The 20,220-nt window shown below is 38.8% G+C and overlaps 1 protein-coding gene across 7 annotated transcripts in view; it reads right to left on the reverse strand.

Annotated features, from left to right (window-relative positions):
* The window catches only part of trioa (trio Rho guanine nucleotide exchange factor a), a 99,320-nt gene that overhangs the window by 55,035 nt on the left and 24,065 nt on the right, over positions 1 to 20,220 (reverse strand). For 5 of the 7 annotated variants that reach the window (XM_030147408.1, XM_030147403.1, XM_030147402.1 and 2 more), the window contains exons 1-3: positions 11,984 to 12,394; positions 4,014 to 4,088; positions 520 to 634 (exon numbers count right to left, since the gene is read on the reverse strand). In XM_030147408.1, coding sequence (XP_030003268.1) covers positions 520 to 634; positions 4,014 to 4,088; positions 11,984 to 12,149 — 356 coding nt within the window. In that variant the 5' untranslated portion in view covers positions 12,150 to 12,394. Of the gene's footprint in view, positions 1 to 519; positions 635 to 4,013; positions 4,089 to 11,983; positions 12,395 to 20,220 lie in introns of those variants that run through there. The other 2 variants (XM_030147407.1, XM_030147404.1) reach the window with 1 other exon arrangement.

Genomic DNA, 20,220 nt, shown 5'->3' on the forward strand with positions numbered 1-20,220 from the left:
GAGGAGAGGAGTTTTACCTGCGAGGTGAGAAGCTGCGGCTGCACTGCTTCAGCTACTGCGACACTTTGTTTTGCTTTCACACACACACACACACACCACACTTGCTCACTCACTCGCACACACCTCCTCGCACATGCGCTCTCTGACTGCCAGTTTTAATCCCCCCTGCTTCCCCTCCTTCCCTCTAGTGCTTTCTCTCTGTTGATCCATCCTTCTCTTTCCTGTTGTACATCCCTCTCTCGTGGCTCAGGCTTTCCCCTCTCTGTATGTCACTTTTGTTTCTGTAACTGATTTTTTGGCAGCAAAGACACTGCAGTGAGCTAACTGGTCTTGAATTATTTCTCCATCTCCATGGTCACATGCTCGTCTCCGCGTTGCTCACGTGTCGGCTTTACAAAGCCTTCTACACACTTGCTTCTGTTGTACTGTCATTTACGAGGCATGCTGCTGTTTCTCATTCTCCTCATGAAAAAAAAGGAAAATGAAAAAATAAATAAACAAATGCAGTGAATGTGCAACCTGGGGATGCCAGCAAGGTAGGCGATCAGTCTCCTCAGGTCCTCCTGTCGTATTCTGTCATGATTACTGCGTGAAGGAAATGTTAACACAGGTCCACCTCGCCTGTCTCTGCCACCTGAGGAAAAACAAACATGCACAAATATATTAAAAACATTGTAGAAAATTGAATTTTTACACCCATATTTTTTGTCACAATGCACAAGGCTGCCACTGATATCCAGCGTTTAAAAAAAGAATGAGCTTTGGTGGCAAATACAATTTCCATTTTCTCTGCTCTAGTTCTATGCCACTGTGAAGCCATTTATAGTTCAGCCGAATATTATGTATTTGTCACACAATCAGCAAAAATATGACTAGATTACGATGCGTATCAGAGTAACAAGTAAGCTAATGCTATAAATGAAGGATAGACCTGATAAATGCGAGATGCTGAGACTGCAAAGTCAAATGTCCTTGGAAGCAGATTTACAGTTGATGTGAATTAGCACTCGACTGCTGGAAACTCTACACTAATGGAAGCTTTTTATTAATGAAAAACCATAACACAGCGGTCTTTAGATTTAATTCACCAGAATAACATCCTCTGAGAATGTGAACACTTGAGTTTTCAGTAAAGGATGATGGAGTTTAAGTGAGTTAAAGAGCGTGTACTTCTATCTCTAGTGTTTTTCTAGCGTCTTCTGTTTCTAGCTGTTTTGATAATATTTTGTCATTTTATCTGGCTGCTGAGTAAAATCCACAAATAACAAAGAAAATCTCTACAATTGTGAATTCCTTGAGTGCCCCAAGGGGCATGTTGGGGAAGCTCCTGCTTCTGCAAAGACGCACTGTATGCATACTGAAGAGTTTTTCTGTTCCGTTTTCCATTTCATCAAGTTCACAGCTAAGTTCATCAAGTTCACCATTAGCTTGCTGGTAGAATAATGCTATGACACTGCAATGACATCTGAGATTAACACAACAATGGTGTCAGAGCTTAAAACGACCCTGTTGGTACAGGCACTGTGTGAATAAAGTGATGGTCTGCTCAGTCCTAAATCAAATGCTGCTTGATAAAACAGATCAGAGTATTTCACATTATCACTGCTCATTTCAGAGGTGAAATAAACCATGCTGATACAGTATCTTCCTGTTACTGTTGTCATTTTACAAAATAAAGGACATTTAAGTGTATTATGTGGTGTAAATGTAGTCTATATTAGTGATTTAGAACCTGCCTATTGCACTGTAGTCTTACCATATCGTCACACTTGCATATATTTCATTGAAAAACCATGTAAATGTGAGATCGGGTATATGAATCTAACTGAAAGACAATTAAGTGTTCAGGTTGGAGGCGGGTAGAGAATTTATATGCTGACATGCAGATAAAGAGGTGATTATAACAGTAAAGTGGAATTTCAAAATATATATCCCGTGACGCAATAAGAAGGGTCTATGATTCATTTTATTATATTGCAAATTACAATTTTATTAGCAATGTTTGTCATTATTTGGACAAGCCTTTCTTTCTTTCACATACAGCAGAAGCATGAAGGGAATGAAGGCAACGTTAAGGTTGAGGAGAGGAAGAGATAAGGTTACATTTGTCACAACATGGTTTGGCTAAATCGACTAAATGCAGTAAATGCATCAACTGTGAATCTCTGGGTAAACACTGATACTGATGTCGTTTCGGAGCCTTCAATACAGTACAGAGGTGTACCGAACAAATACATGTAGCCTATGTGAAGAACGCAAACACACGCCTTAAGTTTCCACAAGAACCTTGAGGTGGAACACACACAGTATGAGCAGGGTAGCCGCAAGAGGAACCCATGTGCAATATTTGATATCCTAGATGGATGTCTAAGCGGTACACGCACTATACACATGCTGAACATGAACTAGCATGGCAACTCAGAGCAGCGTCACAGGTACAAAGCCAGAGTTGGAAGACCCTCCATCCTCTGTAAGGTCTCTGATTTAGGAGCATTTGGGATTCCCTGTCAGTTATGTCAATGGAGAGAGACAAGATGACAAAACAAGAGCGGTGCGCCGGCATTGTTTCACGAAGATTGGTTATATTTAAAGTTTTTTTAAAAATTGAAATTGGTCTACTTCACTGTATCGAAAATGTATTGGACCGAGACCCCTGTACCGAACCAAAATTTTTCTGTATTGTTACACCCCTGTTAAATAACAACATGGCTGATAGGTGATCCCTGCTAAATTAATACAGAGGAAACCCTGGGATATGTATTTGTACCTGCTTGCGAAATGACTTGTATTGGGATATAGACTTTGGCCATCATACAACCCTTACTACTACTACTACTACTGCTGCTACTGCTACTGCTACTAATACCAGTCGTAATGATAATAAATCAATATCATTATCATTATTATTATTATTGAGCTGCTGTGCTCACATTGGAACTTGTAAACACAGACTGACAACATGCATCCCATAAATTAGTGAGTTTAGTTGGGTTGCTGTGCGCCTCTAGGCTCGACCCGGCTGCTCAGACAAGAAAAAAAAAATCAAATGCTCACGTGGCAAACTGGCAAAACATGAGTGAGGACTAGCATGGCCGTTTTATTAAGGGGGCTGGATTCAGGATAATAGGCTTAGCTCATTTACCCTCCTTTTCACCACTGGTCCCTCCCCTTCCTCCCTCCCCTCCACTCCTCTCCTTCATTCTAAAGCCAATTACACCGTGTATACTATGGGATGCGGTAGCTGACAGCAAGTCATCTCCATGGCAACATAGCCCCGTCTCCCTCTCTCTCTCAGTTTCTGTGTGTTTGTCTGAGTCATCGTCCTCATCATTGTGTTTCTGCCTGTGACCTTCACTGTACACATGAACAGACCAAAGAGGAACGCGTACACGCACTAACACACATTTTATTTTGGCCATTTTCAACTGAAAAGATCTACTGCATGAAGGTTTTTCCAATGGCACACACACACACGCATCCACACACAGAGGACCTGAATAATGTTATTGTGTGTTGTACAAATAGTCCTGCTGGATGTTCTTGGCAGTGTGTATCTCCAGCACAGCCCCCTGTGAGTTCTCCCTGGCACAGCTTGAGTGTGTGTGTGTCAGTATGTGTGTGTGTCAGACATGTTTGAGCTTCCCTTCAGAGGGGCACAGACGAAGGCAGCTGCAGCGCTCGGCTTTGTAAGTCCTGCTGATTCTGGCTAAACAATGGACGTGTGAGTGTGGGCATGTATGTGTGTAATTAAAGGTCAGAGGTTAAATGTCTGGGCCTCAGTCTGACCCTGTAAGTTTTAACAGAGGAGGGGGTTCTTGTTATAGCTTCTTATAATGGTTACACTGAGCTTGTGTCGAAGAAACACACAGATGACAGATCTAAGGAAGGAAACCCCAAGAGATTAGGAATAGCATTACACCATAGAGAGATCTGTGTGTTTATATAACTTCTAACATCTCTGCACTTCATGTTTCATTGTATTAAGACATAAATGCACAGTGGCATAATCTTACCTGACAAAAAGGCAACTTTTTCTTTGAGGATAGGAAGCACCTCCATCGCTCTCATCTCCTCATTTCTCCTGAAACCTGGAAAGAAGAAAGTGGCATGATGAGATTTGTGCAGAAAGAAAAGAACAAAACAAAAACTCCTCTTTCATCATCTTCAAGGCATTAGAGTTTTTTTTTTTTTCCAGATTTTTTAGGACAGGGCAGATTTTGTCCATTTGTAATCTGGTGATCTGCAGCTTTCCAAAGCAAGGGATTGAGTGCCATTACTGACTGCTTGCATCATGAGGAAAATGTCTGTAAGATCCACTCGCTCACACATACACAGAGACACTCAGAGGAAGTACAAAGGCTGTGGTTGGAGAAACCGTAGTGGTGAGACAAAGCGAGGCCAAACTGAGGGAAACAAAGAGCTGTTGTAGCTTTTGCTGTTGGAGGTGAAATGGGGTAAAGTAACAGTAAACCTCACAGGCCACTTCAGCTTCCACCAAAAGAAGTAAAGCCTGTCAAACACTATTAGGCATTAAGAGATTTTCAACATAATCAAAGTGTTTGACACATTTGGTGATCTACCAGTTTAGAAGGTGAACCTCAATGACTTAATATTAGAGGAAGAAGCAGATGTATCCATGGTATTTATACTGCAAAACATTCATTTCCTCAAACTGGAAATGATTTTTTTTTCCCCCAACTTTTGAGGTGCAAGCGGAAGTTATGAAAAGTAAAGAAAAAAATGCTTGAAACATTTCTTCTTTCATGCAGTGAGTCTTGAATATATACAGTTTACACCTTCTGAAATGACTGACAAGAAATTTTTAGGTTTTCATGACGCACCCATATAAAGACTGCACATTACCCATACCTTGTATAAACACTCAAATAAGGAGGATAAATGAGCATAATTGGCTGGTTAATGGACAAATCATCTATTTCTTGATGTTGTTAACACAGCTTAGATGTGCATTATCACCACCAACTGGACAGGAGAGGCAAAAAAGGAAAAAACACAGACAATATGTGATATGAAGCCTACATTTGCTAAATCATGCAACTGAATGAAACTTACAATGAACTGAATAACAAAAGCCTTTGACAGTAGTTGAGTCTCTATGGGAAAATGTTTTATTCAATATACACAGAAGTTACAAATGTCCAACTGTCAATCAAAGCCCACACAGTAGACATCAAACCTCTATTAGACCTAAAATCTTATTGATGGAGCAATAATCACAAAGTGACACCCATACACTTATTAGAGGGTCCAAATAAATTGCACAAGGCTAAGCTGATTCCTGGAAAAAATTACTGACAAAAACAGGCTGACTTTTTTTTTTTTTAAATTGGGAGTCAACAAGACCAAAATCTAGCAGTCATCAGTGGTATTACACTGACTGGAGCGTCTTATGCCTGGTACCAAGGGCAGCCACAGTTCCAGATGTGTTGCCATGGTAATGCTACGTGACGCTTACAGCAATATCCATGTTATACAGTAACCAGAAGAATGTCAGCTAAAAGCTCAACAAAACTACTCGTCAGAAAACAGACAACAAGCACTTAAATGGATGAATAACGAAAACAAGCAGAGACCAGCGTATGTCATGAATATTTTCATAAAAACAGACGAAAGCAACAAACGTTGCATCTTTAAGCTAGCACTAAACAGATTCAACAGTGCAATACTACGTATATCTACACCGCTAAACACACTGAACGAACCAAAGAAGAGCAAATATAAAGGCTGAATTATGAGGTGATGATACTGAATGTTCTCACTTTGGCTGTTTTCTGATCATAACTTGGTTTTCTATGAATGAAGCTTCTGCCATCGGCTAATCCATTGTTTTGCGTCACATTAAAATTATTACCAAATGGCCCAGGTCTGAACAGTTGAAGATGGTACAGCAATGGCTTCACTTTTCCTTGATTAATACATAAATCTTACCAAGCTTCAGCATCCTCAACTGACTGTATGTTTTCAATTTAACAACTGAGACTTCTCAGCTTTCAAAATTTCCCTCCACCTTCTGTACAAACCGCAGTCAGAGGATTTTCTACATGGCACTGGAAGAGAAGGCCAACCATCTGTCAGCTCAGAAGAATGAATATAAGTATAGTTACTTTTCCACTTCAACTCTGCTTGCCTTCTCTGAGAAGACCTTTCCTACAACTTGCTAGTACCCAGTGATGAATCACACAATAGTGACTGAACCTCTAGTTGCTTCCTAAAAGCTTTAACATTTTCACTGGCACTGTGATATTATAGCTCCTTCCTGGGAAAAGGCTTCTGGCACTGCACAGGACGACTAATGTGTTTTACATACTGGTTTGTCTGGAATGACTGAAGCGAGACCTGGATAGATATCATGGGAATAAAGGCAACAGCCCCACAGCTCTAACCTGACTTATAAACTGTCACCCTATAAATGTCAATCTGGATCTCACGGGTGCGATGGTGCAGCAAACGTTCTGTCAGAAGTGGATGAATGGCTGTCAGGAGATCCTCGATAAGCGAAAACTTTTCCAGTGTACGTCCCTGATGTGATTAAACCCTCATATCTACTTCAACACACAGGTGGACAGAATGGGGCCCAAATTTAGTCAGGCCCAGCAGAGGTCTGGTTTATGTGACTGATGACCCAGACAAGTCTTATTACCCAAGTGACTCGTTTTCTGTCCGTCCTTGACTTTTCCTCACTTTATCCTATTTCTGTGGTACAGGAACAAGATTTTTTTTTTCACATATCATCATAAAATAAAACAGTTAGCATCTTTAAAGAATAGTAGAATAAAAGAATCTTGTTCTTGAAGGATAATGTATCAAAGCTGCAGTATCATTCCCTTTCAACATATTGCAATCCAAGTGGTCTGAGAAGACACGACACCTCTGCATCTGCTCTTTGCCTGTCTTTTCAGGCTATAGAATCTACTCCTTGATGCCCCTATTCTGTCTTACGTCAGGTGTTTTCATACATGTAGGGGGGGGTTAAATAAAAGAGCTGTATTTGACAATCACCGAGGAGATTCTGTCAGACATGACATTGACTTTTATTTATTTGTTTATATTTATCTGTTAATATTTAGTCTTCTGATTTGAACTGAGAAAAGAGAAATGTAAGAGGAAGGTATGTATTCTTACATTTTGGTGTTTATTCTGCTTGATTTTGGCTCCTGTAACTTCAAGACATAGAAGCGTGTGTGGTTAGAAGCACATAGACTGAATAGTGGCACCAGTATTCAGATTGTTTATTCAAGTAAAGGCTACTTAAATGCAAAGTGTGCATTTTCTCTTGGCAATTCTCCATCAAAAGTGTAGCAAAAGGCAACAAATTCTTCTCCCACAATAAAAGCCATAATGACTGAACATAGTCATCATTTACAGACGACCAAATGAAAGGCATAACCATGAGTTAATTACAAATTACTCTCACTGGAGACAATTAAAATAATTTAAGTACACAAGTCAAAACATAGAACAGAGGTCTAGCCATTTTTAGGTATTTAAATACAAAAATCCTACATAGACAAAAAAGAAGATAAAAGAACTGAACTATTATCAGCAAAATACAGAAATTCTTAACAGAGAAATAGTGGTTATTAATGCTAAAACATCAGTGTTTTTTGAGCATGATGCTCTTGAAGACACTGCAAGTTGAGCTATTTCATGTCAGTTTTATTTACAGGAAAGCAAATAAATCTGAGAGCCCATCATCATGGGAGAGGGAATAAGAAAACACTTTTGATACATTAATCTATTAATCTAGTCTTTGATCCTTGGTGACATGTTGGATGATTTCAACATTTACTGAAAATAAATCATCCGAGAAGTTTAGAAGGAACTTTAAAGGACTCAGAGATGTCTAAAATATGAGAAAGACTATGGACTGCTTTTTAAGCTGGTTTTAACCTTAACAAAAGGTTGTATTGTGTCAAATTCTGATCTTTAAAAGTGTCTAAATCTATTGAACTCTAAAACAGTGTGTGACGTTGATGACAATGGCATTTTGGATTACTGTAATTCTGTCATTGTTTTGTGCTATTGGAAAAACTCCAATGGTTTCTAAAAGCTGAGACCTCATATTTTATCGGCAATATGGTGTCATTAGAGTAATTCCAATCGTGTCTTGACCTGAAGCCGAGGAATCATCTTATTTGTTACCGGAGAATAAACAGACAGGAGTGGAGAAAAAGTAGAGAAACAGGAAATCAAAATAAAAAAATTTAAAAAAATCAAATTCCATTTCTGATTCTGTCATTTTAAAATGTTTTTTTACACCCTTATTATATGCAGTAAACTGAAAATAAACTGACACATATTGAAAGTCCTGAGTATTCTTGATAAAATTGGCAAAAGTACTTATTCACAAGACATTTTCTGACCTTTTTACAGTCAGAGGTGGACATTTGAGGTTGAGGTTTAAAGGGTTAAATGACAAATGCAGAAGATTAATGAAGTCACATGACATGGAAATACTTAGGTAAAGTGCAAGTAACTAAATATTGTGGTGTAATGTATGTTATTTTCCATTACTGCTCAGAGTTATTTAGATAAATGCATGCTGCTGTTGCCTCGTTGTCTCTTAAAATCTACCGAGTGGTGAGCTCATAAGACTCACACATGAACTGGTACCATGTATTACATAAACACAATATAAACAGGAGGGGTAATCTCTCCAACAGCCTTTTACTACTGTTATGATGCAAAGCGGCACACTCACACCCCTCTTGGCACTTGTAGTGTATTGTACTCCACTCTTTGCTCTCAGCATGCCGTCATATTTATGAGTGTATGCTAATTAGATGCTAATTCTTTGTGCCACCGGAGGAGATGGATGTGAATCAGGACTTGTCTCTATTTTTACTCTTCTTTCCTCTTCTCATTTGTCTCCTGACATCCCTCAGGGTGCCACAAAAAACAAATTATGATGATCAACTACATTTCCCACTGTGCTCCTGTAGAGAGTGAGCTTGTAGTATTTTATAGATGATGCATGAGAAGAGGTCGGTGTGGAAACAGTTCTTTCTCTGACTATTTCTGGAAACCAAACTCTACTGAGAATTTTTTTTCTTCTTTTTGCCACTATATATGGCATCCAAAAAACAGCCCAAAATGACACTACCACCTGTGACTGCAACTAAATACATGGGTTTAGGTGTCTTGTTCAAACAAAAAAAAACCACTTCTATAAAACCACCAAGCATTACTTTTACACCATTTGGGAGGAAAAAGAATCCTATTAATTAACTTTGAATCATGGAAATTTAAATATATAACTGTGTGAACCTGAAAGCCACTGACATATTCCACAATATCAGATGTCCCCAATGTACCAATGGGTCTCTGATATGGCCGTTTCTCAAAAAATACTTGGATAAGAGTGTTAAAATGAGTGTTAACTGCTTAGTATTGATATTCCACACTCTAAACAGCAGGGTGAAGTTGTGTACCAAAACATGACTGCAACTACCAAAACCACCAACGAATTAACGCTATGTATTCACAGACTGTATCGCTCACTGTAAAGCTCATTGTTTACACACATCTGTATTATGGGATCATCAAGAAAAACTGCTATTTTGACAGTCATTCCAAGTAACATCATGTCTTACAATCTTCACATGATGCATCATCAGTTTACATTCTTAGTTCTGTTTTTAGACAGAAAACAGCCACAGTAAAACCACAAATCACCTCTGTTTTTTGTACAGATTGTGTTGTCAATAGCTGAACAAAAGAACTGTTTACTGGCACAGTTTAATCTCAACTGTGGTTTAACAAACAGTAAACTCAGGAAAGACAATAACATCACATAATAACTTTATACCTTCATAAGCCTCATAATCAAACTTGCCCATGTAGAAAAAAAGACAAATTTCAGGACCAAACAAAAAGCAACAACAGGTCTTTCAGTTTGCATCACTTAGTCATTTTCTTTGACTCTAAAAGTTGTGGTTTTCATCCCATCTCACCACTTTTGGTCAAATGCCCCCTGGTATTTGTTTTTCTCACAATTTCTCCCTCTAGAGGCCTCATAAATCCACCGGTGCGAATAGATTCAATGCATATTTCTGCAATTCAAAATATTGGCATCTTTGGCATCACTTCTTAGCTCCTTATTCTGAGCTCTATATTGATCATTTTAAGTCCTTTTTAAATATTTGAACATAAAAATGTTTGTTTAAATAAATTAATTTGAGTTGTGTGTAATGGGAAAGGGGTAGGAATATATAACTTTATACTCCTACCTATTCCCTTTCAAACATGGCAAGAAAAGGAAATATAAAAGTGCCATGTAAGAACTGTAAATGTTTTACACTTGCTTGAAATAATTTCTATCTATCTATCTATCTATCTATCTATCTATCTATCTATCTATCTATCTATCTATCTATCTATCTATCTATCTATCTATCTATCTATCTATCTATCTATCTATCTATCTATCTATCTATCACATATAGCTCCTTTAAAATGAGAGTACCACTGAGTTTTCTGCTTACTAAGCTGTAAACAGTAATGCAGTAATGGTATCAATGTGTGAAGCTAAGACTTGGCATACATAGCGTACACATATTGAGGGTAAACAGCAACATACGCACAAATAAGTAAATAAGTCAGCATCTTTTCACTGTGGAGTGATTCATCTTTTAGAGAAAAGGCAATCTTTGATGCTGCCCACAAGCCTGCTCCCTGATTGGCTGGTTGCCATCAAGCAGGAGGATAATCAAAGGTCAATGTAAAAGCTAATGTTGACAAGATGACAAGTAGAAAACCAATGTGTCTGTTTGTGTGTGTGAAGGCAGACAGAACGCACAGTGAGCGCTTTGTGGGACTGTGAATTCACCAGTGTACAGTAATGCAACGGTCACTGGATTACGGTTTACCTAGACACACATCCTCCTCTGTAAACACCCCAAAAAACACACACTTTTAACCCGCAAAACTTTGCCCTCTTTCCACCAACTATCCTTTTCCATACAGAATGTATTTCATTAAAAAAAAGTGCATCACAGGAATAATCCAATTTGCTGAATGTATTTCACATTACATTTCATCGCATAGGACCAGTTTCCTAAATTGACCAAAAGACTAAACACTGATAGAAGAAAACAACCTGTTGAATGTACATATTATGGGTAAGAATGTATTCAAACTGGGTAACATCACTGAATACCAAATGCAGTCAAAAACTATTCTTTAAATTCTATACAATTTGAAAAAATCTACCTGTGGATAATTAACTGGATAGTGAAATTATTTTAGCATCTAAATAGCTCATTTGTGTATTGATTAGTCAGTTTATGAGGGGCACTTGAATGCACCATGAAGTCCCAATCTCTGTGTATCAAGCTGTGACAGACCAAGCAGCCCAGATGTAAGCAAATTACATTAAAATGCAATAGGGAATCTAGGCATAGTTTTTATTCCATGTCCATGGCGGATAAGCTCAGATGTAACCAGGTGTATAATAGTTCTTCCTGGCTTTGGATTACTGTGCATTGTCAAGATCCACAAAAAAAAATCTCCACTACCAACTATCACTGTAACTGGTGATATGTGACCATGATGCAGATTTCAGTGTTTAGTCTGAACGTGAATGTGTTTGCAGTTTTCAGCTGTGTGGATTTTCTCTTCTACCAAACACACAAGGTAAGTTTAGACACAGACACATCTCTTCCTGGTGCTCTGCAGTGCTCTGGGACTGGAGAAAGTGGCACAGCAGCTAAATATAGAGTGGCCTGGTCACACCCACACAGACCGGAGAAAGAGGGTTTTATGGATGAATGATGAGTGAAAAAACAATTTCCCTCGACTTTCTCTTTATTTTGCCCTTTTTTTCGGTTTACTTTCAAATCACTATTTAACGTTAACTTCCCACTGGACTGATGTGATGCTAAGAAGTAGAAACAACTATAAAAAGAGAGATGACCTCATATTAGATTTCAATCCAACCGCCCACCAGACGCTGTGCCATTACCTGTCAGCTGGATGAGGGCGGAGCCTGTCTGGGCATACTGCCACTTGTGATTGGTTGCCCAGCAAGCCATGCTTGATAATTCTTCCATAAATTGTAAAAATCCATGAACTGCATGCGGACTTGGCCGTGTTTGCTGATGGAGAAAGTAGTAGTCTGCTGCTACCATTAGCTAATGATAGACTGACGGGGCAATGTGCTGAAGGAATCCCAATCCGCTGTGGGCAGAGTCGCAGCAGCTGAGGCTAATCCTGGGATTCCTGAGGGGAGATATTCCAATCCAGCAGACAACCAAAACCTCCCATTTGGTGCTGTGTCCAAATGGAAAAGCTGGAGCAAACATTTCCAAGCCCAGACAGACTGAGACAGTGCACACTAGATTGCTGTGCATCAGTGTACTCATGTGGCATTAGGTGAGCTGCTAATCTGCCAGTCTTTTGGAAAGGCATGTTCCTGGGGGTAATCCTCAATGTATGGGAGGAGCAATGATTATAATATGCCTGCACTGCATTTATGAACCTTGAGAAGCTGCTGGGGAAACCCTTACACTGCAGGAGAGACTCCAACAAACACACGACAGTCTTTCCTTGCCGCCGGTCCAGCTCTATTAAACTGTGGCTGTGCTGGAAGGCCTGCAAGTCTACGTGGATTAATTATTAGTAATTTACCCGAGAACACATAATGATGGTTTAAAAGTACCCTGTACACAAATATGCAATGTCATCCAAGCAATGAAAATGTTTAAGAGTTAAGGTGAAAAAACAATGAAGGCTCTAAACAACTGTAGTTGTTGGCAATGTTTAGAGGTAACTTGTTTCCTAGAGATACTGGGTTTCTACAGGATTCAACATGTTACACTAGAGACTTTTAGACTATTATGACCGAGATGTATAATCTGGCTGTTCATACTGATTGAGTCGCACTAAGAGTGTGAATCTTCACTGGTCTCACAGTTAATGATTCTCAATGTTAATGGCTGCATCCCAAATTTTCTTTAATACATTTACTTTCCCATCAGGTAATACAAAGAGTTTCCAGACAGGTAAACTTTTATTTACTTGCATTAACAATGGCTTAATACGATAACTGGAAAAAAAAAAATCAGGCAATAGTCTGCAACAAATCCATCTGCAGACAGTGCAACACAACTACAGCTGGAAGAGATAAAAATGCAGTTTGCATTCATATAGCAGCTGCAAGAGAGGCCACGTCACTTCTTGAAATTAATATATCAAATACCTCAATGTCAAAGTGTAATACCTTTACAGTGTTGCTTATAATAACACAAGTTAACTCACAGTTCATTGCACAAAGGCAATGTAGCAATGTAACTTATAAATAATGAGTATTTGTATAGTATGATTTTTACATAAGCTGCAGACTCTCGATTATTGTCTCACTGCAGTAATGTGGAACTCTGCATTGTGAAGCATCTTAGAATCGAGAAACTTCCACAGCTCTAGGTCACACTAGTGTCAAACTTTTTGCTGTGATGACTTTTCACTGTAGTTTTATGTTTTTCTAACTTCCCCGTTAATTTGCAAATTTTCTCCCATGTGAGTTTTCTTGTATTTGACACAGGCTTCAAATTCATTACATTCAAGTGGCTGTAAATGAAAAATGTGCTGTTCTTGAAACAAGTTAGATGAACTTGCAATTATCCGTATTAGATGCAAGAAGCATTAATACCAACTAAAAACCAAATAATCAAGTTATTCCCTCTAGACAAGATTTATATTTAATTTGTTTAATTGTTTCATCCATTTGTCTCATTGATTTCTTAGCTTTTATCTTCACCTTTCTAAGTGTAATTTAATTCTTTCTGTAATTCCTGCGTTTTCTTATTCATATTGCACATAAGGTCTTCACCTCAATACTCTGAGATTAGATAAAGATTATAGTATTTCATTCACATTCTGTGATAACGAACACTAAGTCCATGTTGGCTTTCTTTGTAGCAATGTAAAAAGGCAATGTAAATAATCCAATCAGTAACAAAACCAATCAATAATTTATATTATTCAGTTTTAGACTGTTCAAGCCTTTTAAGGACCTACAGAAACTCTGCAGATAATAGATCATTAAGTCTTGTAATATTAGGCACAGTTTCATGATTATGATAAAAGCTCTGAGTAAATGAGTATTGTACATGGTCATGCTAAATTTACAACTTGATTGGCCCATTAAAGTTAATTACAAGACTGATATGTCTTACAGAGTTCAAGTCACAGGGAGTGAGAGCTGCAGATTAATAGAGCTTGTAACTAAAAAGGAAACATAAGAGTGACTCTAAGAGACCTTGCAGTAAAGAAGGTTTACTAATAATGAATTATGTCGGTGACAAGCAAAAAGGACAGCGTTACCATTGGTTTGCATCTAATTACTCTTCAAAAGTAAGTCTACTATTTTTTTCATTAAAAAAATTATTAGGAGCAGTTGCTCTGATTTCCTGTCATTTGGAAAACTAAGGTTTTATCTGTAGTCAAAAGTGGCAGCCATGCCGAGTCTCTGTGGTAGACAATTAAATACCCCATACAAAGACAATAAATGGTCTACCCATGTGACTAAGTACTGCTCACAGAGAAAACTTCTGTTCTGGATTTATCGTGAGTGCTGTTACATGCAAGTTGTTGTGCAAGTCAAACGAGTAGTAAACATCAACTAGTCAATAACCACCCACTTTACCCATAATGAAGAGCCCTAGAAGCACTGGAATAAGAAAATTTCATTAAACTCCCCATTTATTTGAAATCAATAAGCCATTAGCAACTGAAAGGGTTATTACCTTGTTCAGGAATTCAGAGAAAGCGATGTCCATTGCCAAGCCTAAATTACAGAGTGTTTATGGTTTTAAAGTTGAAGTATCCACCATCGTTCCTAAAAGTCATCATTATCTGGGTCAACAGTCAAAGTACTTCCTGGGTCACTAATCCGGCCAGCCGCCACCATGGTGAAATGCAACAAGCAACGATAAGCTACACATGAGAAAGGGCAAGGGATGAAAGGGAAATGCCAAGAACATCCATCATGCCTTGCTGTACAAAAAAACACCACAACAGAGTCAGTGATCGTTCTAGGTCAGGACTGTTAATAGGTCGTGTGCGTCAGAATGTGCCAACACTCTGCGTACACCTCAGACGTGCGGGAGGGCTTCAGAGAGGTCAAGTGGGCATTAAGGCAGGCTGATACTACAAAGCAGTTTACTCAACACCACCACTATATGACCGCCCTGGAGAGATTGTGACAAATACCCTGAGGAGGGAGGTGATGTTTGTATGTTTCTGAGAGAGAGGGAGGGAGAATGCAACAGCTGCCTGCAGCCGGACAGATGGGAAGGGTGCTACGGTCAAGCAAGAGGGAGGGGAGAAGTTGTCGACATACCACTAACTGAGCGTGCAACATCTTCCCGTCTGATTAAAGTGCAGTTACACGCAAGCCTAATCTCATAATGGCCTCCCAACAGCTGACCTTGGACGCGTCGATTCTAAACCAGCTGTTATGGGTCAACAGAAACCAGAACCGTGCACATGTGCATCCCCTGCATAGCTGCGGACTCCCCACATTCGAAGCGTGCCATGAATTCCTTCTTGAGGGATGTGTGGGAATGGCAGGAATTCCTCGAGGCTAGGTCAAGGAGACAGGAATAGGGTGTCCATGCCCCGGACCCGTGGCCTACTTCCTGAAACTTCACACTCTGACTTAGTGAGGCAGCAGCCATGCAGATGGACATGGTGGGGTTTTATTTGATTACATGCCCATTTTATCTGTGAACCATTTCACTGTGGGAAACTCTGGAATATAATTAATTTGCATTTACTATTCTGAATTGATTTCAGTAAAGTATGCATGAAGATGTTTAATCTTTTCCAGTGTCTGAACATTTCCGAAGCTTCTCTTCTTGACTACAATACAACTCCTGGGGAAAACATTTTAATACACATAAAGCTGCAATGATTTCAGCAATAAAATATACTTGTTAGGGTTGTAAGCAAATATTGATAGACTTATGGTAATGTGTTTTGTGATACTGTATTGATTCTCAAAAACGCCATATCTAATCATAGAGCCCATTAATAGCTGTACAGATTTGTGACAGACTGGCTCATCTAGTGCTGTTTGAAACTGTAGATAAAAGTATTGCAATAATTTGCATCTTTGCCTATTAGAGAATAAATCTTTTTACTTAGACTTTGTAAACATGGTGGTGAGTCAGCTTTCCCAAAATCAGATAAAAAAAAACAAAAAATCCCACATCAATATATATCTTGACACACAGTAAAATGTCACACCATATCTAATTTTAATCCCCTTATAATGATACAGCACATACAGCAACACAGTCACATTTCAATCATTTGACCATTTCGCGGATTTTTCAAGTAAAGACGCAAAGCATTTCCTGTTTAACCATTGATTTAACACTTTTATTTTTGGACAGTTCATACTCCAAAGCAAGCAGTGGGAAAATGCTTGCATTAAATGATTTATATGGAGCTATAATCACTTTTGTTTTAAATACTCAAGACCAACAATTACCTGATCATTATTAATCATCAGTTAATTTCAGATAATGTAATAAAAATAATGGCTAAAACTCACAATTGAAGGACAGGCATACAGATCTGTGAAGATATGTAAAACTGAGTGCAAAGAAACAAGAAATCCCCATCTGTATGTGCAGGAAGTAGTCTAATCATTACAGACTTTGAAACTATTACTATTGCATCATTTTAATATTGCATCATTTTATTGCATTTTATGATGCAATAGTAGTTTACTAGACGACAATGATTAACGTATCGATGACTGGTACAGATGTCACTTTTCCTGTCTGAGACGTGCCAGACAAAGAGGATGTTTCAGCTAGTCATTGCTACTCAGTTGTAGTCTCTTTACATCTCTCTCTTTCACACCATGAATCTATTGTCTCTTTGTTCCTCTCTTTCTCCCTGTTACCACTGCCATTTTTGTGCTTTTTGTTTGTATTCTCAGTAAGCAACACTGTGTTATTCATCTCCCCCTGTCTGAGTAGGAGTTAAGACCATTTAACTTTATACTAGCAGCCCTTATCTCACCATCGCAACCCTACTGGACAAACACAGAAACAAGAGGTGGCTCATTTTTATTGCCTTTTGTGATGAGATACAGCTGGGCCTCTGTAACAATGTACTTACTGTGGGCACAGCTGGCAGTGGCTATGCTGCTGTAGTGCATTGGCAAATACAGAAGGGAAGCAAATGTTAAAAAAAAAAAAAAAAACAATATAAAGGGCTGTAGTAAGGTGTTCTGCCACCAGAACCCAAGTCTCTGGACCTCTAGTCAATGAGTAAAATCCAAGACTTTAAAAAGAAGTGGACACGGCACTGTCATCCACTGGTCTGTACCAAGTTTAGAATTTGGTCATTCAAATCTTAGCTTTTAGAAGTGAATATATTTAGGCCAAAGAGTGAGGCTCAAGGGGAAGGACCTTGGATCAACAATGAAGCCAATGCTAAAGTAACTTCAAGTTGTAATATAGTTGACGACTCCTGGGTTTGTCTCCAAAAAGCAATGGACTTAAACGGAACTTGTCTCTAAAAATACTTAGTCAATTTTTTTCCAGGACTCACTCCATTCTCGTTCATTTTATGTGGAACCTGGTGGAGTTGGAGTTCTGGTTTACTTAATGAACAACATTTTTTCCTGACAGACTGATCCACTGTAGTTATGGTTAATAGATCCCACTAACAAGACTGTAAAATTATTTTGTTACGTAAGACACTGATATTGGTAATAAAACAAAAATATGATTTCACCTCTTATCAGTACAAGTTGTTTTAACAGTAGAGCAGAGAGACGATAGATCCAAATTACAGGAAATAAACAAAAATGTGGAGGATGTAAATGTGCCTGTATAGATAAGTTGGGTAAAGTGGCTGAAATGCAGAATTGGTCCATAATGGCAGAAAAGTAGCTTTGTTGAGGGCAATTCTGTAGCAGTGGAATGATATAGTGAGTTTCAGTTCTTGGGAGTTGTGCTTAATAACTATAATGACCTCATAATGTAATGTATACACAATAATTAGCAGTAGGCCTAATTAGAAGGACAGCGAACAATATAATACCAATTCATGACAAAATCCTTTGATGGTGTTGTTAGTTCACTTCTTAATCATAATCACAGCAGAACTGTCCATCAGGGGAAAAAACATATTTTTTAATGAACAGAAGCACTGAATGTCCAACTCAACATGCTAGCAAACTGTCAATCACACCTGTCAATCAACAACACCCACACAGCAGCCTTCTATTCACTATAAAAATCGTATTATTGGATAATCATATTAATCACAAAACAATCAACACGACTCATATTCAAGGGTCGAAAATAAGCAAAAAATCCCAGAATACCAACATAATAAGTCAGCGACTGAGAGGTTAGACATACTGTTTTAAAAAATCTTTAATAAAATGCTCCCAAGAACACTTTATTTACTCTGAAAAAAAACAAAAAAACATCAAAGCTCACCACTTGTAGACAGAGGCAGCTCTCACCACATTTATTCAGGAAAATCAGAATCATTTCTGTGGCCATCTTGCCTGAAGCAACTACAGTATTGCTAGATATTTGTGTAGCACTTATTTCATGGTGTGCTGAAAATCAGGACTGTTGATGAAAACGGGGTATCATTATCTTGAAACACCAAAGGACAACGTAAGCGATTAAACAGCACAGCCTGGGTGTTTTGCTTCCAGCCCATTCAAAAGCTCCATGTCCTTCCCCACTTTTCCTCTTTTTGTCCCCAAAAATCTGACTTTTGGCCCGAAATAAATGTGCAACAGAAAGAGAGAGAAAGAGAATGTGCACTTTTTTCCTCCACCTCTGTTCTCTCCACTCGTCCAGACCTCTAATAGCAGGGTAGGCTAACGGAGAGAGAATGAGGCCAGGGTTACCCCAGCGACCCAAACACAGCAGGGGAGGAGGAAGAGGGGAGGACAGACAGACAGCAAGAGAGAGAAGACGACGTGGTACTGCTGCCAGGGGTTCATTTGTCTTTTAAAACCACCTGATCTGATTCTGACGAACCAAAGAGACAGGTTAGCAACAATATGAAAATTATCAAATTATCAATAACACAAGTTTAAAACATATGCCACAAACACTGGACTGCTTAACAGAGTCATCTTGTTTGCTGCAGTTCACCGTCAACATCAACACCAGTTCTGCTTGCAACCTTTTTTCTGCTCAACTCCCCTCATCTTTACCGACACGCCATCTGGAGGCGATGCTGAAATTAAATTCTAGCTTGCAGAATGCAATTGATTACTGAAGATTTACAGTGATTGGATTAAAGCATTTGGAAACAATACTGTGGCAGTTCTACATTAAACAACCAGAGAGGCACAGAGAGGGAGAAATAGAAAGAAACAAGCTCATGACTCTCCCTCATCCTGAATGTGCTCCTCAGCACATCTGTCAAGGTCCGAAGGCATTAATGCCGTTACATAACAGCGCTAACCCACTCGCCTCTTCTAGTGAAATCCACTCTTCAGCCATTCAGTTGGCCCAGTGGCTGCAGAGGCCAACAAATGGACACTATCACTCACTCCATCTTAACTAGAAGTGATAACTAGTGAGAGCAGGCAAGGTTAGGGAAAATCCTACCCTAATAGCGTCTCTCACACACACGGCAAAAAGAAGCAATGAAGCCATGAACTGTCTAAATAATAACTGCATTTGTGTTGTTGTCATTTTTTTCCCTGCTGGAGCTTGAGCTGTCTTTATCAAGACCCCAAGGCTCTGGAGCAACCTGCCAACTCACTGTCCTCATTTATATGTAGGGTTTGAGGGTTTTTGATTTAAGGCTGACGCCAATGCTGATACTTTGAGACTCAAGCTAATACTTGAGTTCCGTGCATGAAGTGCCATTCCCTTGCAGCTCACACTGTCAAATGTAGGATGCCGGTTTAGTAGGTATTGTCCTCCTTGTGCTAAGTATGTTGTTCAATGAACCTGTTTATGGTTAGCTGATGCTGCCTAAATGCTCATAGCCTTTTGTGTAAGTTACTGTTAAACTGAAAGAAAACACAAAATGCAATTCAATGTCCCAAGGTGATAACTTGCACATGTTATAAAAAAAAAATTGAGCAAGGTCCCATAAACACTGAGTCCCATAAAACAGAATTCATTTCTACAGTATGTTTCCTTTTTTAATATTCCTGTATGTGTGCATCTTACTGATCCTGTCGATTCTCTTTAA

Source organism: Sphaeramia orbicularis, chromosome 11 (assembly GCF_902148855.1).
Source record: "Sphaeramia orbicularis chromosome 11, fSphaOr1.1, whole genome shotgun sequence".
NCBI lineage: Eukaryota > Metazoa > Chordata > Actinopteri > Kurtiformes > Apogonidae > Sphaeramia > Sphaeramia orbicularis.